The sequence below is a fragment of the Schistocerca serialis genome, chromosome 4 (genome assembly GCF_023864345.2).
Source record: "Schistocerca serialis cubense isolate TAMUIC-IGC-003099 chromosome 4, iqSchSeri2.2, whole genome shotgun sequence".
NCBI lineage: Eukaryota > Metazoa > Arthropoda > Insecta > Orthoptera > Acrididae > Schistocerca > Schistocerca serialis.
In genome coordinates, this window is record NC_064641.1 from 801287973 (window position 1) to 801313506 (window position 25534).

General features: G+C 39.6%; 1 protein-coding gene across 2 annotated transcripts in view; it reads left to right on the forward strand.

The window, feature by feature from the left end:
- Window positions 1-25534, forward strand: part of LOC126473397 (casein kinase I) — a 104986-nt gene that overhangs the window by 52133 nt on the left and 27319 nt on the right. For both annotated transcript variants that reach the window (XM_050100406.1, XM_050100407.1), the window contains exons 3-4: window positions 13371-13596; window positions 13788-13927. In XM_050100406.1, coding sequence (XP_049956363.1) covers window positions 13371-13596; window positions 13788-13927 — 366 coding nt within the window. The remainder of the gene's footprint in view (window positions 1-13370; window positions 13597-13787; window positions 13928-25534) is intronic.

Here is a 25534-nt window from a genome sequence, read left to right on the forward strand (position 1 = left end):
ACGAAGAATAATGTTGCATATGGCACTCTTTGATGTTCTATGCAGATACATTAACGTCGAAACGATAGTCGGCACCTCCAAAACTCAAACAGCCGCCAAAGAGCCTGGTACTATGCATGCGCTAATCGTCAAAATAAGCGGCAGGTGAAAAGACGACAGGAAATGATAGTACTGCGCATGCGCGAGTTCAAATGTCGCTCATACATGTCGCGTATATGGCCAAAAAGCGATATACAAAATGTATACGCGACATATATGAGCTCGAGGGTTCGCATACAAGTTCCGTGAATTTTTGTATGAGGTGATGTATCGCGACATGTCAAATTGACATGTCGCTCATACATGTCGCGATACATGTATCCCAGTGTAAACGTACCTTAACATCGACTTAAAGTTCACTTCCCGTGTGTAGCCCCCCCCCCCCCCCCCGTATCCTCTCTTTGCATTGTACTGGTTTTCCATCTGAGATCATATCATTGATACAGCGTATCATAATGTGCTCAAGACATTTGTCAGTACAACAGCTTCCGTTAGACTTCACCAGAATAATGGGAAAGTACTAATTCAAAGAACATTTGAACAGATCTGAAATATCATTTACTTTGCACTGCATTGTGTACCTCTGGTGCAGGTAAATTTTGACGATGGATAGAAGTTACAGCATTTTGATAATTGGCTTGAAATTCAATTACAAAAAAAGAAAGAAAACAGTACAAATTAGGTCTGAATTCCTTCAACTCCATAATTACATCCTGTTTTTAAAACGGATTAAGATGACGACCGGGTGGACAGCAAAAGAATAAAATCACTGAGTTTCCGATGTGTATATGAGGGGAAAGTTCATAATCAACGTGCCAATTTTTTCTTGCGGTAGTGAAACACGAAGTTTTAATGCAAAAAATTTAAGAACTGTGGGTTGCTGCTCAGCGAGCAATGAAGCAACGCATACTAGGGATTAGGAAAGACAGAACAGTTGTTTCAGGGAACAGACTGGGCTGAGATCCCGAATTGTTACCGCAGTGGCGGACGGGACACGGCGACAGGCAAATGGATGCTAGATCCCGAGAAAGGTTACAGAAAAAAACACAGGCACATGGAAAACTGCAGTGAAAGTATTCGTCCAGCAGTGGATGTCAAGTGACTGATGACAAATTAAATTTAGTCTTTTGTTAACGAAAAGTATGCATTTTGAGCTGCAGTAAGCTGAAATGTTAGATTATCGTCACTCGTTGCAGGGGTTTTGAAAAAGCCACCGTACTTTCTTGCATGATAGATGATAAAAATCTGTATCCAGATTATAAATCTAGACCGGAGTACTTGCGGGAAAAATTGGTAAGATTTTCTATGATAAAATTCTGGCATCCGTATATATTAGAGTATTGAAACGAGACAGCAAGTATGTTTTGTTCGTTTTTTGACCTAAATCTGTTTATCTTTAACATTTACGGTTTGTTGAACTAAACTTACAGACCTGCAAAGATTGTTTCGCAGTTGCTTCAGTTGTGGGTCTGTGGTTTTCTTTTCCAGTTAATATGTACAGTTGATTTAAGACGTAGTAATAACACAAATGTTCGTGAATTGTCACCGCGTGCACAACGTGTTTTAAGCTGTTAATTGCCTGTCTGGAAGCAACATTCCGAAACACGTTCAACTATAACTTTCCCGTAAAAAAATATTGTTTTAACAAAGCGAAGACTGTAAATATTTAACATCCTGCAGAAAAACTGTTTAGTAACATGCCTAAAGAGTTTTAATTTGAATGCTTCCTTGTGGAAGCCAGATTGCTTTTTTAACACTATAGTTGCGTTGTGGTTCACGGGTGGCCTTTGTGGACGGACGTTGTGTAACGTCGGCTAGCCAGTGCCTCAGCTGTTCCTTTGCCGAGTGAGGGCGGACGGAGCCGAACCTGGCCGAAGCGATACAGATACTCGGCAACCGTGTAAAAGCGCACAGCCGTGCCCACTTTGTCCGATGCCTTATAGAACAGAATTGTCGCTGGACAACGTGTTACGAACTCAAATTTTCCAATACCGGAGGAGATTTCAATTCTGGAAGGGAATAGTGATACTTCAGACGCCAATATTTTGTTCAAGGGAAGACCCACATTTGCAAATTGAGACGTAGAAGGGGAAGAACTTATCATAATCGATGAATGTCAGTTCGATTCAAAGACGTGTAATGTTAATGGCGTTACAAGGAGGAGTTTAAAGCGACTTCCGCTTATAGCGGTGCTCTCAGGCAGTGGGGATAGAGTTATTTGATTTAGGGGTATTTATACCCAGTAACTTCTACATTCTACAGTGATAATTATACCTTTGAACGCATCTATCTCCCATATCAACAAATGCGTACAAAAATCAAGCACTGAAAATGACAAATTTTATACACATCGAAAAGTGAAAAATTAGTTCTGGTACTCTATAAAGGGTAGTTGAGGTTCCCAATCATAAGTCCAGGTGGAGCTTAGTTCTGACAAGAAAAATTGTTTCCCATGTTAGATAATGATGAGGTCGGCTGTCGTTTCCTCCCAGCCACGATGCAAAAAATGCTTTCGCTGCTGCAGTAGCAGTAGCAGCGCCCAAGCAGACCGTATCTCGATCGATAGCAATCCACTAACATCACTTCCTTTCGGTTTGGGGCAGCTGTTTCATCCTATGTCGTGTACGCATTGACGTACATGAGAAACCATTATTGCTAGTATTACTGCTTACTAAGAAACGTGCAAATTCTTTCCCGGCTGCTCGACTGGCCACGAGTATAGATGTGCCACCCCTTGTAGGGAGTTTAATGTTCCCTTTCCGTCTCTGAATACATGTAACGCTTCAGATTTGGGAGAGGTTTCCGATCTGTGCCAGGTTGAAGTCATATGCTCGATATGTTTCAATAGTTCGTGAGAGCTTTGGGGTTATCAGCGTTCCCTTTCAGAATTACAAACGGGCATGTGTGCAACTTAAAGAAACATTGTGTAATTAGACCTGACTAGCAATTATTGTGTAAACATTATCTGAGATTATAATACCTGTACTTTATTTATGAATGTCGGGATTTCATCTCCTGTTAGTTTTATATCAGAACTCTGCTGCTCTAGATTTTCTTTATGTATTAAAAAAAACTCTTTAAGCAGCTGATGAAATGCTACTCGTAATAATGAAAAAATTACTGTGGTTTGCTGTCTTGGTGATTGTTGTTGTGTAAAGATAGAAAAGTTTTAGGAACATCCATTCAAATAATTTCATACGAAGAAGGCTATGTACCCAGTGAGAGGACTGATAAGTGCGTCGGTCTCTACGACCATTGTCAGTTCGTAAGCTAGTAGGGCAGTTTGGTCGCTGCTGTTACAGTTGTTTCAGAATCATGCGGGCTAATGCCCAAACTGATTTTATTCAAAACGAGAACACTGATCTCTGTAAATTTCATAAAATTGGTTCTGTTTCGTCACTACCGTGCTAGTTTTTTCCGTAATTTTCGAACGAAACGTGTGATTTCGCATTTTCACTTGCCTGTCGAAGTGACCATAGTACATTTCACAAAATTGTAAATTCGTTGTCATGGAATAAAATCTTCTAATATCTGATTGGAAGGTTTATGACTTTGTGTATCTTCCATTAATTGTGTACATTTGAGTTTAGTCGCCGGTTCATAAAATCCAATAGGTATTGAGATTATTTTTACCATTTGTCTCAGCATTCATGACTATCATATTTTTTGGGTTAAGCTTTGGTCGATAGTACACTTTATAGTTCTCCCATCCATTGAGTCTACCGGTCCATTAAATGGCTGACAGTCCAGGAGACTGTTTTAGCACAAATTGTGTATTTGCAAACAGTGTAGCTAAATTCAGTTTAATGTGCTCCTTCACTTACACCAAATTTTATGGGTGCTGGAGCAAATTTTGCGCTTTTTCGTGAGCCATATACATCACTGTCGTGTTGGATTCAGTTCCAGATTGGCCAGTTAATCAATTTCATTTATACAATGCATAAGGATTTTAAAAATGCGGTGCTGTTCCCAGTGCATCTAATAAGCTTTAGTGCAGGTGATACTTTTTTCAGATAGCATTACGACTGCCAGGGTATTTCTCGTAGCGTGCATGTGTTATTCTGGTCTTCAGTCGAAATACTGGTTTCGTGCAGCTCTCCGTGCTACTTAATCCTGTGCAAGGCTCGTCATCTTCGAACAACAACAACCCGCATCCATTTGAACCTGCTTACTGTACGCGTCTCTTGATTTCCCTCTGCAATTTTTACTCCGCACACTTCATTCATATACCAAATTGACGAGTCCTTGAACTTCAGAGCGTGTCCTATCAGCCGATACTTTCTTTTAGTCAAGTTATGCCATAGATTTCTTTTCTCCCCAATTCCATTCAGTACCTCATTAGTTTACGCAATCTCCCCATCTGATCTTCAGCATTCTTCTGTAGCACTACATTTCAAAAGCTTCTAGTCTCTCCTTCTCTGAACTGCTCATCATGCATATTTCAGTTCCGTACAAGGCGAAACTCCAGACAAATACCTTCAGAAAATATTCGTAACACTTAAATTTATATTCGATGTTAAATTCCTCTTCTGTAGAACATTTCTTGCCATTTCATTCTAAACTTTATATCCCCTCCACTTCAGCAATTATCAGTTATTTTGCTTCCAAATAGCAGAACTCATTTGTTACTTCAGTGTCTGATTTTCTGATCGAGTTCCCTCACCAATGAATGATTTAATTCGAGTACATGCAATTACCCTTGTTTTGCTTCCATTGAAACTCGTCTTATATCCTCCTTTCAAGCTACTGTGAATTCCGTTCAACTACTCTTGCAAGTCCTTTGTTCTCTCTGACAGAATTAAGTGTCCTCAGCAAGCCTGAAAGTTTTTGTTTCTTCTCCCTGAACTTTAATTCCTGCTCAAATTTTTTCGTTGACTCCCTTTACTGTTCGTTCAGTGTACAGATGGAATAACATAGCCATGTAGGCTACAACCCTACCCTACTCCCTTCTCAACCACTTCTTCCCTTTCGTGTCCCGCGACTTATATCTGCCGTAAGTTGGACATTACATTCCGCCTCATGTACTCACATCAAAAAGAAAAGTTTTGCATCACCTCGGTTCCGGAACCTGTACAGAAAATTGGAATAGACATCAACATAAACATCATCTCCGCCCTTTTTATTGGTCATTAAAACCACACGTTGCATGTTTTGCCACCATACAGCGAGACCTTCAGAGGTGTTGGCCCAGATTGCTGTACAAACGGGTATCTATAATACCCAGTAGCACGTCCTCTTGCATTGACGCATGCCTGTATTCATCGTGGCATACTATCCACAAGGCGATTCGGTGTAGAGGAAGTCCTTCACAAGATGCTACTGAGTGTCGAGGTATAAGCTCTGACTTCGGCCTCTAGGCCGCCCGTTACGCACCAAATTTGACTTTGTACTGATTGCCACGATCGTCAGTGGAGAAGATGGAGCTAGCTGCTGTTGGAGCTAGCTGCTGTTGGAGCTAGCTGCTGCGCGGAAAGCCCTTGTCTGCTATGAATGCGAGGTACTGTTGCCTCATTGGATGACGATTTCGGACGCTGGTTTCCATTAGAAATTTTTCTCCTGGAACCCTCTAAAACGTTTTTCCGGATACAGGAAAAAAATACTGTGGATGGAAACCTGTGGTCGAAGCTGACATCCTCTTCGAATTCGAAACTCGATTACAGCATGCTGTTTCTCACGCGCCGAATAGTTGTGTGTGCACAACCCTTTCACACGCTTCAATTCGGAGCTCCTCTATCGGCAGTGGGCTGAAGTATGTAGACATGAAGAATAAAGGTTTAAAATGTTAATGTTTCTTTTATTTACAACGTTTGAATTCACGTAAAAATCCGTAGGTATATTTCAGCACGCTCTCGCATCGTCGACTCAGAACGAAGTTGACACTCTTTGTGGTATCGTGTTTCACGTCATTTCACAACTGTAATACTGGATGACGTTTGGAATCAATAAGAAAGCGTCCAACAACAGCTTTTACATCTGAGTCGCGTCTTCGGAAATGAGACTTTCCTCGCTCTACTGTTTTTATCAGCCTATTCGGCCGGCAAACATTTCATTCTAGGAGGAATTTAAGTGCTGCGGGTTCGTGCCTTGGATTTACGAAAGGAACAGCTGACTTTCAAATGAACTTTTTTAAAATTTCACGGTGACATTTTAAGCAAAATACCACGATCGGCATCGAAAGAAAAGAAAGCTGTATTTGCTATGGTGAAAGCGTTGCTATGGTGAAAGCGTTACACACTGAATTTCGCTCACCACTACAAGAGAATCAGGTTTTTAAAAATAATTAAAATCGACAGTCAAGGTGAATCAGTAAGCAACATTAAAGAAACAGACAACGAATCAATATATCTAAAACAGTCCTTGATCTGTTGCAAGCCGAAAATAAGTGTATTGGCTATGGAAGGGTGCAATGATGTTTATTACGTTGTCCATATCTTATTCGGCTGACATCGAGAGAACTATCTGTATACACACAGATCTTTCTAGGGGCTGCGTAGTAGGTCTCGATGGAGCAGGACCATCGTCTGCGAGTGAGATTCAGAACAAAGTGAAAATGATCTAGAGGAGCCAACCGAAGAGGCGGAAGAAATTTCAAAAGAAGACAGAAGTTGGTTATGCTCAAACTCGTGAAAATCCTTGTGTTGCACCAGAAATAATCTCACGCAGCAATTTGAGTTGTTAAACGCAGAGATACAAGTCTCGTGAGAAAGAACAAAGGTTTAGGCAGATGGAAAATCATCGAACTTTTAGTTTTTAAAGTTGCTAACAACAAATGTTACTCAGCAATGAGTGGCCGAACAGACTTCCTAATGCCAGCCCAAATGACAGAATTGTGTTAAGACCAGTTTCTTATAAATTTGAGATCCGCAGTACCAATGGATTTTATAAAACTTGTGTCCCTGTGAAAGAAACGCCATAACAAAGTCCGGATGTGTAGTGTAGATCCCCATCGTCCCGTTTGGAAGCAGCAACTGATGAGATGTAGCTGAAGGAACTGCGAGACAGACGTTCGGTTTCATTAATAAACAAAGACGAGGCGCGTCTCAGCCGGTGGAGGGGATGAGAGGCCGCAGAAGTAGCTGCTCACATGACGCTTGAGACACGCGTGTTGAGAGAGTTGCAAGCTGCGGCTTCCTTTGATTGATATTGTCTGATAACTTCTCCCCTAAATGTTGATGTGTGGTTGTATTACCATTTCCCAAGCAGTGAGCCGTTAGTCGTATTCGCCATGGATTTCTTGTTGAAAATAACCTATCCTAACAAGAGGAACGGAAATCTGTATACGATCCACTATCCGACATTTATACACTGGGCAGTTTGTACGTCATCATTTAATTCTTATCGCAGCTCTCAATTTGCACAGGAAGGAAGAAAGGCAAGTACATCACAGCGTTTCCAGATACTAGTATTAGCTGAAGCTAAAAAAGAGATAAATTTGTCAAATACGTAAGAAATCAATGAAGCAAACGGAAGAAACTACATACGATTAATACACATAAATAGACCCTGTGCAGAGGAAAGCTGTAAGTTACTAGGAAAGGACAGTTTTCTTAAGGGGAGATACTTGAATTGCTTTTATCTTCACGGTTATGAAGCTTCGTTTTCAAAGAGCGAAGTAAGAATTGTATAATCATTGACGATGATGTTAAAGTGGGCGTCTAAAGCCTGATGGACAGAAAAGAACGCAAATATCCTACTGAAGCGATATGGTGTAAAGAAACTACATCAGAGAGACCAAAGAAAAAGATTGCCACCCTCTACGTACATCTTAAGGCATAGCAGCTTTCTTAAAATCGTGAGTTGCAATGACACTTTCCGAAAAAAAAAAAGAAAGCAGTAGTCACGCGCATATCTGCTGTGACAACGACCAGGCCCCGCCCCTCCCCCCCCTCTCCACTCCTCTCCTCACCCTAACGACGCGTGGTGAAACTAATGAACCGGTAACAGCTATGACATCTATACAAGTGGTTATCACTATATCTCATTGTGAATTCCACAGTGCTTCCAGAACATCTGTGCTAGACATCTTTGCTCATAGGAAATCATCCATATCTCTCCTAAGTGTACATTTCCCAAGTATTTCCTGTTCTGTCATTTACACGTGGCCAAATGTCAAATGTATGGAGTAAAACGTAGAGGGAAAAGTCCAGTCAGAGTTTCAATACATCTGTAGTTACCTTTATGCTAGGGTACATACCAACTAAGGTCCTTAACATGTATGAAAGATAAATCACTGGTGTCAACTTCTCCAAAGTGTGTAATGCGATCTTAAGATTTATTTTAAAATTCGTGATATTTAAAAACTGCTTTCTGCTTGAATGTGGCAGATTTTGCAGGCACAGCATAAAAAATTGTCATGCCAAGTAGGCGAGTCAAGTGCCAAACTTAAAAATATTTTGAAATTTTATAAAAAGTGGAAACGTGGTGTGAACTGAAAAGTTTGAAGTTGGAGAACCACTTGATTGTCTGGTAATTTCACCAGGTATAGAATATCGCTTCACAGAAAAAGTGTTAATAGCTTGGAATGGATTTACCACATATCCCATTTTTTACCCTCTAATTGATGCTTCTGTCGTAGCTGCTTCCATTCTAGGGAGTTATTTTTTATTTTGCAAAAAAATTATTTACACGCTAATAACGCTGTGTAAATTACAGGATTGTAGAAGTGGACAGAAGTATTCGAATGTAAACTTTATGCCAGTAAAAGAGAACATTTAACTTAAAATAAACGAATCTCTCTTTTGGCTTAAAACACCTTTATTTCATTGTTAATGTCACATTCATTTACTGAAGTACGTGCTTGCAGGTTACATCCGAAATCAATGTTATTCCATTCCTGCAGAACGTCCTTCACTCTTAGCTTACTTTTAACGTTGTGTTTCCTGATAATGTTCTTGTCAGATGTTCTAGGTCGCTTCAAGTCTTGTGATTGAGGTGGTATTGTGACTGTGTGTGGTGTGTTGTAGATGAACTTGCCTTTATCTTCATCTACACGATTGCCTTTATCTTCATCTACACGATTGCCTTTATCTTCATCTACATGATTGCCTTTATCTTCATTTTATCTTCATCTACATGATTGCCTTTATCTTCATCTACATGATTACTCTGCAGCTCACAAAGTGCCTGGCAGATGGTTCATTGAACCCTATGACCAGAACACACAATCTCAAAACTCATTTTTCTTAGTTGCATACGTAGTGGCGAATACTAAACTCTTGTTCTTGTTTGCTTTACATACGCTTCTCTTCTTGGCGTTATGGAATTATACTGTTTAGAACCCAGCGAACTGTTGTTTCATGAACCACCTTCCCAAGATTTTCTTCCAGATGTACTCTAATTTCTGTTGTTGTTGTTCTGAAATTTTGCTTCACCAATTGTCTTCTAGTTCTAGAAGAAACTTTTGGCAGAGCACTTCTCCTAGACTGATTCACTATGGTATTCCTCATTTCATAGTGTTGGTTGACAACACACAGTGGTCGAATTTATATGTAAAGCATCTCCAATTTCTTTACGTGTTTTATTTTGTTCGTGTATACGCGGGATGATTGTTCTCTCCTCGGGGATCGTTTCTTTCTTTACCGCCCTAAGTGGAATATGTGATCACGCGTAGCTGAACTGTATGGCAGCAGACACGAATGATGATGAGTTCTCAAGGTACAAACTTCAACATTTCCACCGTTTACTATGCATACTGTCATATTAGAGCGTGATTGAATACTTGTCATAGGGTAACGTAACATTGTTACGGTAAATGGCGTTTGCGTAATACACACGTATTCTGAGCGATAACGCGTCAGTGGAATCACGAAACAAGTAATTCCGCCTTCTGACTCAATTAATTAAACATTCAAAGCTGCTCATCCATGGTCTTGACTACGTCTGTCCGTCTCTGTATGTGTTTAGTTCCAACATTGCCATTTCCCAAATTCCTAAAAATTCCAAGGATGAAATAGTTATACTTCCCACTGCAGTTTAAGTGCATACAATAAATGCCAAGCATAAAGAATTGCCCTGCCATGAAAATTACCGTCGCAACTGATTCGATTTAGGTCACTATCATTTTAGATGATCATGAAGTATAGCCAGATTCACTCTGGTGGACGTCGCAGCTGTCACTTTCGCGCGCGTCTGTTTTTTGACGATGTGGATTAGTGCGTTGTATTAACACTTCACAGTTGTTAGTAGGTTAAACACTAGTGTTACACGTTTGCCATTGCCAAGTGCGCTCATATCTGGGGTGACTTCATAATTCAGTTCCATGAAGGTGAATCATAACAGTGTTAGTCTTCTACTTATCGAATGCTTTTCCTGGAAAAGAGCCTGTTACATAAGCCGTATAAATGTCGCCGGAACCAAAAGTGGAATAATATATATAATCTGTGTGTGTGTGTGTGTGTGTGTGTGTGTGTGTGTGTGTGTCCGTGTCCGAAGCGGTCAGATGTGGCATAAAAAAATCTTGATTAAAAATGCTGCCTTAGTAGAAATGGTGTCACGTATGCTTTTCCAAGTGCGACGATGGCGGCTAGAATTGATGACAGTCATGATACGTTTCGCTGCTCTCACGGTGTGCCCTGGCACAGGGTTCGCTTACAACCGGAGAAAGTGTAAGCTGACACGGTAACACACTTTCCGCGGAGCCCGCCTGATGGCGGAACAATGCCGCAGTGTCGCTACTCTTGCATCTCTACGCCACAGCTAATGCGTAGCAAATTTGTAGTTCAAGAAGCAATGTTAAAGGGACGCAGTATCAAATATTTGTAAAATAAGTTTTCGTTCCCCAGATAGGTTACAAAGTCGACTTGCGGTTATAGAGCAGAAGGTAAACATGTGTCGTACTATTTGTGTTGAAGATAATGCGCACGAAATATGACAGACGTGACAACGCTGTCATAGAAGCGTTTATAAATCACTTGCAGTTTTTCTTCCTTTTTCGAAAGTTTACTCATGCATTTAAAAAACTTAATATCTTATGCCTTCGTCAGTAAAGTTAAAATGCAGCGATGCCAATTGTCAGAGCACACACAAAGTAAATACTTCAGGTAACCTAGGGACTTGCACTGTCTACCACTTATGTGGGCTTGTACATAATGAGACATTAAAAGCTTCAAAGACTTAATTCCACAGTATAAAATCACAAACGAATGTTATTAAGACTTCGTGCTTGCGTTTGGTGTTCAATATTTGAAATGGGCACTTGAGTTCCCTTGTGTGTGATATATAATGCTTCATCTTTATTACTAAAGAATATAAAGTTTATTATACCAAGTGCTTCCTTATGTTGAATGTTTCATAGTAATATTTTATCCTCTTTCAGCATTAATATCCACAATAGATAGTGGATCCCGTTCATAGTTTGCTTAGGGCCTGAATTTTTTAGGATAGAATTTTTTAATGTATTGCATCTTTTCATCGGGAGCGAAAAACATGCTTTCCACTTCAATGAGTTTCTACAGTCCTGTCATCGTGATGTTTTGCGATTTTATCCTCACTGCTTTGGTCCATGGTAAATAGTTATGATTGTTGTTACATGAGTTGCAATGTTTGATTTTGTTGGTGGAAAATATCATATCCACTGCCTTTTTGGTAGCATATTCTTTCAAGTCACTTTAATTGAAATTTCTGTATTTATTTTTGTATTTTTATTTCTATATTATTCACTTAGATTTCAGAAATAGGCCTAATACAAAAACCAGTTTATTACTAAAGAATATAAAGTTTATTATACAAAGTGCTTCCTTATGTTGAATGTTTCATAGTAATATTTTATCCTCTTTAATTTTCCGCCTTCTGCAATCCTTTCCTTTCAGATGGTTGTTCTCAGCAATCCCAAATATTTCAAATATTTTGAAGAAACTTACAATATACTAGATGACAAAGCTGGCATTACCCGGGTATTCATTTTTCCAATTTTCTGTTAGACACAAAAACAAAAACTGAACTTCGTTGGTAGTGTAATGCTGGAAAAAAAATTGACATCCAAGTATTCGTGAAAACACCTTTGAAATTATGAAACTGTTGTACAAAAGATTATGTATGATGTATGAGTATAGCTGCTTCATGCTTGTGCAGTTGATTTTGGAAACTTTTTTATGGCAATGCTTCTTCAAAGTCAGTAGATTGCTCTTGTTTTCTCCTGCAGATGTCTGTGCTTAGAAGTTGAAAGCTGTCAAAAGCGCTGCCAGACGTCTGGGATTTCCTTAATTTGACTAGATTGTAGGACTGTCTAAGTAGTAAAAAATAAATATATTTATAAACTTAATGCATAGTGTGGCAGTTGTTGACACATTTAATTATTTGATGCCATACCTCCTGAACTATAATAAGTAGGTGGGTTATCCCCACAGTGACTGTTGCCTGATAGTGATATGTGTACCATGTTTGGTTAAAATTGGTCCAGTGATTTAGGAGCGCGCGCGCGCGCACACACACACACACACACACACACACACACACACACACACACACACACACACACACACACACACACACATTATTAGCTCAAGGTATTTTTGCAATAAACAAAGTGGTGAAGCAGTTCCTGACTCATTATGCACACAGCATACAATTCAGTCCTGGAAAGAGCTCATTTGCCACAGAATGATTTATGTTAAGAGATTTTATACATAAAACACAAGTAACTGGCTGTAATACATAAAGGAGGTAGAGCTTGCTCCATCCAGCTTGTTCCATCCCCACTACTGCTGGCCCAACAGTGGTCTGTGTTGCATCATGGCTTGCTTGCTCTTCTACTCACACCTGCATCTCGTATCAGTCAAGAAAAAGTGTGTGCAAGTTCTCTTGCCTTGCTGTAGGATTATGTAATATTTTCATATTGTCAGAAAATTTTTTACTGGCATTAGGAAAGCATTCCACTGCTCCACTTTAGTTATTAGTGCAGATACAGTATGTACTAGGTATTGTTAATTTGCCCAGGGCTCATCTTACAAAGCTTTCATATGTTGCTATAATATCACATGAACACTTAATTTGAAGTTGTTTCTTAAATGGTTTATTCACTTTCCCTGTACCTATCATATGCTTGATGTGACAGGATCTGAAAAACTCAGCATTATCAAGAAGAAACTATAGTAGTATGTATGACAACTTCTGCTTCAGTTATTTGTGTATAAACAATAATCTTGTTATATACTACTAAAAAAACTATTACAAGATGTCTGGTTTCTAGTTTTCTCTCTTTCTTGCCTTTTTTTTAGACACTTTGAGATCTTAATGTAAGTAAATTTGGCTCTAGAATGGGAAGAGATGCTAAATTTATTCTAGTGTCCACATTTTGGTTCCATCCAGTAAGTGTTCTTAATTTTTCATTTTAGATGGTATGGTCAAGAACGCGATTACAATGTTCTTGTTATGGATTTACTGGGACCTTCTCTAGAAGATCTCTTCAATTTCTGTTCGCGCCGTTTCACAATCAAGACGGTTTTGATGTTAGCTGACCAGATGATAGCACGTGTGGAATTTGTGCATTGTAAGAGCTTCATACATCGAGACATCAAACCAGACAATTTCCTCATGGGTATTGGCAGGCATTGTAATAAGGTAATATTTCAGCAATGTCTTCATGTACATTAAATGGATTTTCAGTATTTCAGCTTGTAACTTCTATCATAAATTGTTACATATTAAGTTTTTAATTAATCTTTGTATTATATTTCAGTGGGTAATACTGATTTTTAAATTTACTTTGTTTGCAAGTTTTTAATAAAGTATTCATCAATGTTCTCTTTCAGCTTTTCTTGATAGATTTTGGATTAGCAAAAAAGTTCCGTGATAATCGAACACGCCAGCACATAATATATCGTGAAGACAAAAACCTAACAGGCACTGCACGTTATGCCAGCATTAACGCTCATTTAGGAATTGAACAAAGGTAAGAAAAATAAAATGAAAATCACAGCAGTTGGGAAGATCCAGCAGAAATACAGCAATAGTGTTTGTTTATTATCCAGTATAAAATCTTTGTAATTTGATGCAACATTTGTGATTTATTGTTTCTGCTTTTTTTGCTCTTGTACAGTACTGTCACATGTTGTTCACATGATTCATTATGACTAATACGAATATCAAAAATGTAGGAAAAATAGACTAAAGATTACATGTTAAGTTGCAGACAGGCACAATTGAAAGGCACTTGCACAAAGCTTTCGGCCACAGCCTTCGTCAGAAAAAGAGAAACATGTTTGATTATGATCAATAATTGTCTTTTAGATAAGATTGTGCATATATTCTAGGAGTAGTGTCTAGAATGTATTAAATGATCATGATCATGTGTTAGGAAAATAAAAACCAGATATGTAGGAAGGGGAAATTGGTATTAATCGGAAATTAATCAGTAGTCTCTACATCTTAAAAGAACATGTACCACAGCTGAACTATGAAATTTTATTCTGTGCTGTCTTGTGAATTGGATTTAAAATATCTACTGATGAATAACGTAATTAGAGACCACAGGCTGCGACATGGTCACTAATGGCACAGTGACCAGAAAATGTAGAATATATCTCCCTTATTTCACGTCTATGGTCACAAACTTGAACATCCTCAGACTACTGGTTTGGGTTAGCAATGACCATCTTCAGATATGCAGCAAAATATGGGAAAAACACAAAAGCAACTAGTGGATTGTCTACAGCTTAAATCAATAAAATGGGCCATGATGAGAGATATTACTGACATACATGCGAAAATTGTGTGCTTTAATGATAGACATACCTTTTCTATAAAAAACATGTCCTAATATACAGGACCCATAGTGACAGCGTCAAACGCCAAACACAAAATAATATATACAATATATACAAGAATCATCTAATCAGTAGTGTTACTGTTCAAAACAAACTGCCATACAGTAGCAACAAAATATTTGTGTCACAAGCTCTCCTGATGCGACTACTGTAGGTGTACACACATTATTCAATGATAATTGTATGATGTAAAATAAAAAGTGGACTACAGTCAGTAAAGTCTGTACTGAGCTTATAAGGTGTAAAAGTCATAAAAATAATAAAATGCAATACATTGTAGCACGACAAAAGTTAGCTTGTTAAAAAGGAAAAAGGTAAGTGACAGTAATTTTGGTACGCACTAGTGGTGATATTTTAAATGTGAGGTGAATAATAAACTGCTTTCAGAATAAACAGAATAATATAAAAATTACAAAACAAATGGCTAAAGAAGCCCAATGAATTGAAACAGACTGCAGCAAATAGTCAGCACATACTGTTCGTGCTAATGACAGAACGCCACATAATTGAAAAGTAGTTAGGGGAACATAAAGATCAGAGGGGTGCTTGCACCCTGCAGCATGCCGTTCCAAGAGGAATGATAAAACATTGTATCAGATCATTAACAGGATTGTCTAGTTAGTGAAAAATGTTATATAAACAGAGAAGGAACAGGAAAACACTAGTTACATGCACAACATATGTAAATATGTAAAGCACTCTATACTAGTTAAGCCAGAAGCAAAGAGACACACATAAAAGAAGTTTTGCATCACGTCGGTTCTGAGAGTTCTGGAACCTGTACAGGAAATTGGAATAGAGATCAACATAAACATCATTTCTGCCCTTTTTATTGCTCATGAAAACCACACATTGCACGTTATACCACCATGCAGCGAGATCATCAGAGGTGGTGGTCCAGATTGCTGTACACACCGGTATCTATTATTCTCAGTAGCACGTCCTCTTGCATTGATGCATGCCCGTATCAAGACACTATTGATCCAGATTGTCCCACTTGTCTACGGCGATTCGGCTTAGATCTCTCGGCACGGTTGGTGGGTCACGTCCATAAACAGCCCTTTTCAATTTATCCCAGGTATGTTCGAAAGTGTTCATGTCCGGATAACATGCTGGCCACTATAGTAGAGGGATGTCGTTATCCTGAAGGAAGTCATTCACAAGATGTGCATGATGGGGGTACGAATTGTCATCCATGAAGACGAATGCCTCGCCAACATGCTGCCAATATGGTTGCACTGTCGGTTGGAGGAGGACATTCATGTACTGTACAGCCGTTACAGCTCCTTCCATGACCACTAGCAGCTAACATCGGCCCTACATAATGCCACCCCAAAACAGCAGGGAGCCTCCACATGGCCACATTGCTGCACTCGCTGGACAATGTGTCTAAAGTGTTCAGCCTGACCGGGTTGCCTCCAAACATGTCTCCGATGATTGTCTGGTTGAAGGAATATGCGACACTCATCGGTGAAGAGAATGTGATGCCAGTCCTGAGCATTCCGTGTGGCAGGGTTTTGGGCACATCTGCACCGTGCTGCATGGTGTTGTGGTTGCAAAGATAGACCTCACCATGGATGGAGTGTGAAGCATATGTCCTGTTACTGCATAAAAAGCGTCATTCAACATGGTGGCATTGCTGTCAGGGTTGCTCAGAGCCAAAATCCGTAGGTAGCGGCCACTGCAGTAGTAGCCCTTGGGCAGCCTGAGCAAGGCATGTCATTGACAGTTCCTGTCTCTCTGCATCCCTCTGTCAGAACACAACAACATGAGCCATGTGTCTCCTTCTTGGTGTAATGACTGGAACTGATTGGGTGTCGGACACTTGTGTCTAATAGGTGCTGCTCATGCATGGTTGTTCACATGTTTAGGCGGGTTCAGTGACATTTCTGAATAGTCAGTCACTCTGTCTGGGATACCATATCCACAGTCAATGCCTATCTTCAGGAGTTCTGGAAACTGGGGTGATGCAAAACTTGTTTCGATATGTGTACATAGAACAGAGGTGCTTTGAGATTGGGGTAGAACATTGTCAAAGCAAGGTAGGGGTACAAAATCACTTTGCCAATTATGTACTTTTGTTGACTCTTGTTTTTTCACTTTATAAATTTCAAGCTATTTAACAAGTTAAGAGCACGCCTTTTTCCACTGTGTGGAGAATATGCATATTATTCTCAATGCTCCCTATAGAATGACCAGTTTCTCATAAATGCTGTCTCAGAGCAGTTCTGTTAGGTGGCTTGAATGTTCCTTAAACCTTACGTTGAAGGAGCAGCCATTTGACTGATGCAATATTCATCACAGTTATTACAATCAGTCCTGTATACTCTGGAACCATCAAATTTATCATATGTCCTTTTGCGTTTGATTTATTCGCAGTTTTAGGGTGGTGTTAACTTGAAAGCCACATCTAACTTCAGATTTCCAGAAACATATTTCTATTTGCCAGGGACATTTGGCCATGAACTTTCATATGGATGGTTTTTGTTATTTCTTTATTGTTCTAGTTTCTGTGTGTGTGTGTGTGTGTGTGTGTGTGTGTGTGTGTGTGTGTGTGTGTGTGTGTGTGTGTGTGTGTGTGCGCGCGCGCCTGCCTGCCTGCTGTTTATTATAAGTCTCTTTAGCCTAGTCTAAGGGTGAGTGACGTCATTTACAGAAAAGCCATTAGCTACAGCAGTTTACTTTAAAATGCTGAGTTCTTTACGTATTTCGCTTTCGGTCAAAGGTAGACGAAGGAGCCGGTGAATCATTGAGGTGAAGGCCTTTTTATGTTGTGGAGGATGGCATGAACTGGCATTGATGATAATGTCTGTACATATAGGTTTTCTGAAAATCGAAAACTTATGTTTGTTGTCAACTTCCTTATTAGTAAGCTCAAGATTTTTCAACGGTAAGTTGTTGACATTTTCCTACTGATGGAGGGTGACACCAGTGACGTTAACGCATTGCCCAAGCAATAGGTAGCATGCACCCAAAAATAACTTTTACTATGGAAGTTGAAAAAGAGAGCTCTATTAACCAGCTTGAAATACATAAAGAACACAGCATTTTAAAGTAAATGGCTGTAGCTAATGGCTTTCCGGTAAATGATGTCACACGCCCTTACATTAGGCATTCAAGTTAACACCACCCTAAAACTCCGAGTAAAACATAAATGGAAAAGGACAGATGATAAATTTGATGGCTGCAGCATATACAGGATTGATAGTAATAACTGTGATGAATATTGTATCAGCGTAAGGTTTAAGGAACATTCACAGCCACCTAACAAAACTGCTTTGATACAGCATTTATCAGAAACTGGTCATTGAGAATAGTGTGCGTATTCTGCACAGGGTGGAAAAAGGCCATGCTCTTAAGTTGCTAGAAGAGCTTGAAATTTATAAAGTGAGAAAACAAGAGTCGACAAAAGTGCCTAATTGGCAAAGTGATTTTGTACCCAATACCTACCTTGCTTTGTAAGACAGCATTCTACTCCAATCTCAGAACACCTCTGTTCTACCGAGCGAGGTGGCGCAGTGGTTAGACACTGGACTCGCATTCGGGAGGACAACGGTTCAATCCTGCGTCCGGCCATCCTGATTTAGGCTTTCCGTGATTTCCCTAAATCACTCCAGGCAAATGCCGGGATGGTTCCTCTGAAAGGGCACGGCCGACTCTCTTCCCCATCCTTCCCTAATCCGATGAGACCGATGACCACGCTGTCTGGTCTCCTTCCCCAAAACAACCAACCAACCTCTGTTCTATGTATCTTGCTTCTGGCTTCACCTAGCATAGAGTGCTTTACATATTTACTTTGTTTATTTATGTTCTGCATATAACTCTAGTGTTTTCCTGTTCCTTCACTGTTTATATAACATGTTTCACTAACTAGATAATCCTGTTAATGGACTGATACAGTGTTTTGTCATTCCTCTTGGAATGGCATGCCGCAGGGTGCAAGGGCCTCTCTGGCCGTTATGTCCCCCTAACCACTTTTTGATTATGTGACATTCCGGCGGTAGCACCAACAGTGTGTACTGATTATTTGTTGCAGTTTGTTTTCATTCATTGGGCTTCTTTAGCTATTTGTTTTGTAATTTTTATATTATACTGTGTACTCCAAAAGCTGTTTATTATTTATGTCATATCTAAAATATCGCCACTAGAGTGTATCAGAATTACTGTCACTTAACTTTTTCCTTTTTAACAAGCTAACTTTTTTCATGCTTCAATTTCTTGCATTTTATTATTGTAATGACTTTTTATACCTCAAAAGTCCAGTACAGACTTTGCTGATTGTAGCCCATTTTTTATTTTACATCATACAATTATCGTTGAAGAATATGTGTACACCTACAGTAGTGGCATCTGGAGAGCTTGTGACACAAAACATTTTGTGGCTACTGTATGGCAGTTTGTTTTGAACGGTAGCACTACCGACTAGATGACTCTTGTATATATTATAATTTACATATGTGTGACGATGCTGGAGCTGTTTTTTGTGTTCAGCATTTGATGGTGCCACTATTGCTCCAGTATATTGGAACATGTTTTTTATAGAACAGGTATGTCTCATCATATTTGAAGCGCATAATTTTCACGTGTATGTCAGTAATACTCTTAATCATGGCCTATTTTGCTGTTCTCTCGGAGAGGAGTAAACCTGCCAAAAGTTGGTTTGAATTACGAATACAGATAAAAACTGTTGTTCATGAATGACAAATAAAATATTTATAATAAACATTTATTCATCATTTGTCAATAAAATGGTTTATGAATAAAAATAAATTTCAAATCCAAAAGATTTTATAGCTACAAATGTTTGTTATTAATAAATAAATGTACAATCTGTGACGGCTCACCTGAAGATGACTGGCAGGTGCCCAGTTGAAATATCGTGCGAAGTATTGAACGACGACCGGCTGCAAGCCCGAAATTTGTTTGAACAAATAAATGTACATTCTGTCATCTTAGATCAGCGCTCTCTCTCTCTCTCTCTCTCTCTCTCTCTCTCTCTCTCTCTCTCTCACCCCCCCCCCCCCCCCCCTGAAATACTATCAGAAAGTTTCTCAATTTTAGGAGAGTGCTAGTGTTGGATACAGAAAAACACATCCCACATTTGTTGAAGATTGTAACAGTATGTTGTACATTCTGTAAATTGCCTTTATTTCGTGGTAATGTCCTAAGTTTCTCGTATGTAATCTTCGACAAAAAAAAAAAAAAAAAAAAAAAAAACAACTAAGAAATGGCTGATTTTAATCTAGTTTTTAGTGAACAGTTTTGCTTTGGTGACTTACCTATTTCAACTCCTGAACCTAGTCAAAAATTAAAATGTTTTTGTCAAAACTCAATTTTCAGACTCTTTGCCTCATTTATTTGGCTACTAAGTGTCTGATGTTCATTGTAAGCCCCCTTTCATTATAGATACAAATACAGGTGTAGTTCCATGTTCTCCCTTTGAAGTAGAGAGGAGAAAATAACTTTCAAATAATTCTTCAGCTCTTTCTCACTAGGAAATTGCCTCTGTGCTGTGCAGCATTTAACGGGGCAACGTTTCAGTTTTCACCGCCTTCTACATAGAACCATCAAGTGTGTTATTAATAGTTGTGATTATTCATACCCTTCCTTATGACCAGAGGTTCAGCAAACTGGCCAGATCGTGTTACAAATGCTTTGTGTATTTATACTCAATGAGTCATATGAATATGAAAGAGAATATGAATAGGAAAGAGAACATTATCTAGAGATGATTCTCAGAGGAAAAGAATGTTCTCGGAAGTAATTCTGAATTTCGCATGAATAAATTCCAAGCATATTCTCTGACAGGTGAATTCTTCCTCGCTACATTCCCTCCTCCGTGGGAATGTTCTCAGTGTGTGTCATGTGCTCCAGCACAGAATAACATGTAATCTTAAATTTCATTCAACTTGCTCAAACAGGCAAACTAGTCACTGTACAGACATGGAACTTCCATCAGTGTGTTAAGTAATAGTTGCACTATGTTCCAATTTTACTTTTATGTGCAGCAAGAAATTATCAAGATAATTATGGACAGTTTATGGAAATGCATTTTCTGACAATTTTACAGAGTTGTCAATATGAGAGAAACTTTTGTTGTTGTTGTTGAAGTTAGGTGAACACGTTAAATAATCAAAATCTTTTGAAGTGCACATCACACATTCCTCTACTCCTTATTGGACGTAATTTCACATTATGGTACAAATGTAATCGCTGAAGGACACTTACCAGAATATAATAAATATTTTCATTGAGTATAAGTTTCAGATATAAAATTAATATTTCAAGAATAGAATATATATGAATCAATAGGGAACATACTATCAAGATGCAAAGAGTGTTTTTTTGGAATCGTGAATGATTGGATTAATTGTAAACTCTACAGATAATCCAACAACTTACCATGTTGGAGACTTTCTGGAGCATATATCTACAGAACGTCTACTCACCATGATAGATGAAATTCATGTAATTCACAATCAATTGCAATGGTAACTAATATAGAAGCAAATTCATAAAAGTGTTTAAAGACTTTGTTATGTATGAGTAGTTCAGAGGAGTCAGATGATGACATTACTGCTGAAGATGATACTGACAGCTGTGGCTGTTGATTTAAATCTGTGCCCTTCTTCAAAACCTTGATAAAAATGGAGAAGACATAGTATTAACATAAGTGCATGACAAAACTATATAAATATCTAATGATTTGTGTAATACTACTGGATGTTGAAAGTCATCTGAAACAATTTGAATTGTTTTAGTACAAGTATTGAGTAACTCTAGCATTACAAGATATTGTAGTGTATGCAGTACAGGGGGACAAATTTATTCGATCTTTGTTGCAGCTGCAGTTGCGTAGAACTTTGTGTTTCATAAATTTCAGAAGAGACATTGGGTCATATGAATAAAATGGAGACTGTAGTTTATTCTTGGAATTTGACAGAACATTCTCAGATTTTCATGAATGTAGAGTTGGAGAATAAGCTTCACTTGAGAATGTCCTCAGCTTGAGTAAATGTATGGGGGAAATTTCTCAATATGAAAAACATTCTTAAATTTCATATGAATAAAACTGGAGAAGTTTCTCACTGGCAGAGAATATTGTCCTATCCAAAGGCCTATCATTTAGACCCATCCCCACCCCCACCCCAGTTTAACCTTGTTGAACTTCTCATAGACTTAATCTCCTTCTCCCGATTCCTGCAATGGAAATACTTCTTTGCCTCCAACCCCTCCAACGAAAGCCAACTTTTTCCCAACTTTGAACCTTGTCTCACTCGGTTCATACCACCATCCTATGGTGATTGTCCCTCCCTCCCACCTAACCACCCCCTAGTTGGCTTCCAGGAATTCCTTGTCTCAAAGCTGGCCAGCTCTGCCAGAGTGAACCCATACGGGAAGTCCAGCTTAACCTCCTATCCACACTGAAACCCTTTTGACCTCCTCACAGCCTCTAACCTGATTCCACCTTCCTCCTCATCCTTACAACATAACATCCCACACGCCCACCCTCTACGTGTTCCCCGAAATACACAAATCCAACAATCCTAGATGCCCAATTGTAGTTGGCTATTGTGCTCCCTCTGAAAGAATTTCAACTCTTGTTGATAAACACCTGCAACCAGCTGCTCTAAAATTGCCTGCATCTTCAAAGATACTGATCACTTCCTTCACAGACTTTCCAATATCCCCACACCTTCACCTCTTTGATCCCTACTCATCACTGTAGATACCACCTACCCTTACACCAAAATTCATGCTGATAGCCTTGCCTCTATTGAACACTCCCACCCCTAAGCCCTTTAGATGCCAAACCCATCACATCATTCCTTATACACATTACCAACTAAAGAGTGGCACGGATAAAATTATCCCATGTAAGTAAAAAGGAAATGCAGTAAAATTACAGAAACGAAGATCTTGCATGGACCTACCATTTATTTACAATGGAAAAATAGAAGGAAAAATACATTTATATATGATGTTGAAATCAACCCCTGCAACATCAATACACAGCTTGGCATATCAAAGCATATTCAGATCCTTCAGGCGTAAAGATATTGATGGTCGTGACTTCACTGCTGATGTTGTCTTTCATTTCCTGTATAGTGTATGTATTCGTTTCACACACCAGGCACTTAAAGTGTCCCCACAGGAAGGAAATAATATGTCATTTGATCTGGTGATAGTGATGGCCATAAAGGTTTGCTGACAGTTTGTTCCATAGTGAAGACATCATGGACTCTTCCAGGGATGCTTTAGAAATGTGGCACATTTCTCTACCTCGCTGGAAGAAGCAGTATTCTCTTTCATATTCAATGACTTGAGCACAAAGTGTATCAAATTTCCATATATGCAACTGTGTTGAGGGTAGCATAAAAAAAATATCAGTCTGACGATGCAAGTTTCTCTTACACCACACTAAACACTGATTTGTTCATCATGGGGCAGTAGCTGACACACAAAGTTAGGGTTCTCTGTTGCACAGTGGCTTGTATTGTGTGAATTCCCATGATCGGAAAGATGAAATCGTGCTTCATCACTCATGATGTAGGGGAAAGGGTCTAACAAACCATTGTTGATTTTATTCAAAAGCCACATGCAGTAATTACACCTTTATGACTGTCATCCTACTGTCATTTCTGCACAACCATCACATGATATGGCTTGAAATTAAGTATCCGCTGACAGCTTCTACTTACATGCACCTGTTGGGCCACATTGTCTAAACTGCTTTGGGCTCTGAATAGTTCTTCAGTGAATATCTGCACTAACTTAGTGTTGAACTGAAAGAATTCCTTGTCATTCTACAGTTTGGACAGATCTAGAAGTGTGCCAATCTTTGTACAGTCAGTGCATTGCTGTCTTTGCTGGTAGTTCTCTCTCCAGGTACTTGACCCCAAAAATTTCAAGAGTTTCCTTAATTGAACCTGTTTCCGTATGTTTCCACAATTCCAATTATATATTCTGTTGAAGTCATTTTGCAGACCACAAAGAGAAACATCAACCTTCGCTGTTGAAATAAACTCATATGCTGACAGAAGATGCAAGCAATCAATTATTGCATAAAACTGTCCTTTAAGCCTGTTTACTCTATTTCAGAATTCGAAATATTGTATTTACATTCAAATGGGAGGCAGGCTAGTTTTAACTGTCACGCTGTATATCCTGACTCAAAACTACGTTTCCTTTGACGGGAAGGTTTGCCACAAAATCTGTGGCACAGCCATGGGCACCCACGGCACCCTCCTTTAACAACCTGTTTATAGGCCCTCTAGAGGAAACCTTGCTAGCCTCCCAAAACTCCCAACCCATAGTCTGATTCAGGTTCATTCACAATATCTTCATAATCTGGACTTGGGGCCAAGATGTCCTGACCACATTCCTTCTCAACCTCAACACCTTTTCTCCCATCCACTTCACCTGGTCCTCCTCTACCAAACATACCACCTTCCTGGACGTTGACCTCCACCTCACTGATGGCTCCATCCACACCTGTCAACATTTAAATCCACTAACCACCACGAATAACTGCATTTTGACAGCTGCCATTCCGTCCATGCCAAAAATCCACCCCATACAGCCTTGCCACCTAGATAACGTATTTGCCGTGACAAGAACTCCCTTATCAGTATGCTTCACAAATAGGCAATACCCCACAAATCTAGTCCATGAACAGATTTCCTGTGCTACATCTCCACACATTCCGAATCTTTCTTCTATTCCCAAGAATCGGTTAGTAAGGAGGCCCTCCCTCATCACCAATTATCATCCTGGACTGGAACAACTGAACCACACCCTTCGCCAGGAATTTATCTCTCATCCTGACATGAAATTAGGAACATCCAACCCAAGATCACCACTCTTCGTGAATTGGTATCCCATCGCCTGCCCAACCTACACAATGTGCTAGCCTATCGCTATTTTACTCTCACTCCCAACCCCTTGAGATTTCCCCAATCAGCATACTCAGCACCTCCTACTCTTCTTCTGTAGCAAGCTTATCCTACCCCATCTGAGGCCAGGTAAATCGTGAAAGTAGCCATGTGATATATCAACTTTGCTTGCAAAAACTGCACAGCCTTTTATGTTGGTGTGACTACCAACCAGCTGTCCACGAGGATGAATGGCCTTTGTCAAGAACCTGATGGCACAACATGCAGTGAGCACATCATGCTCAGTTCAATGTCTGTCTCACAACTTCAGCTATCAGATGCCTTCCCTCCATCACCATCTTCTTTGAATTATCCGTATAACACATCCTTCACTCCTGCAGTCACCTTGGCCTGAATCTTGAGCAGCCCTGCACTCAGGAGCACAACATTTGCTTGCTGGGTAAAGACTTGGTTGGCAAACCCCGGGGTTCCTGATCTGGGGAATGGCAGGTGATGCCAGTCCTTCATCACTATAAGCTCTGGGCATGCTTCAGCGAACACTGTGTGGCACAGCAGTGGAACGTTGTGTACCACAAAGTATGAGCATTTTGGCCTGTCCACCTGGATCGCGAGGATAACCCTAAATCTCAAGGAGTGCTGCACCGATGAGATGCTGGCTGTTGAGAAACAGCCATTAGTGGACAACCTGTGGGGAAAGTGCCACATCTCGGCTGCATAAGGCTTACTTGGGCAAGTGGGGTTCTGTCTGAGAGGACCCTTATTACTCTGCTGCTTGTGGGACCAAGGTAGAATCATCCTCCTCCTCCTCTTACCAGTGTGATGGGTGGACTGCCTGGG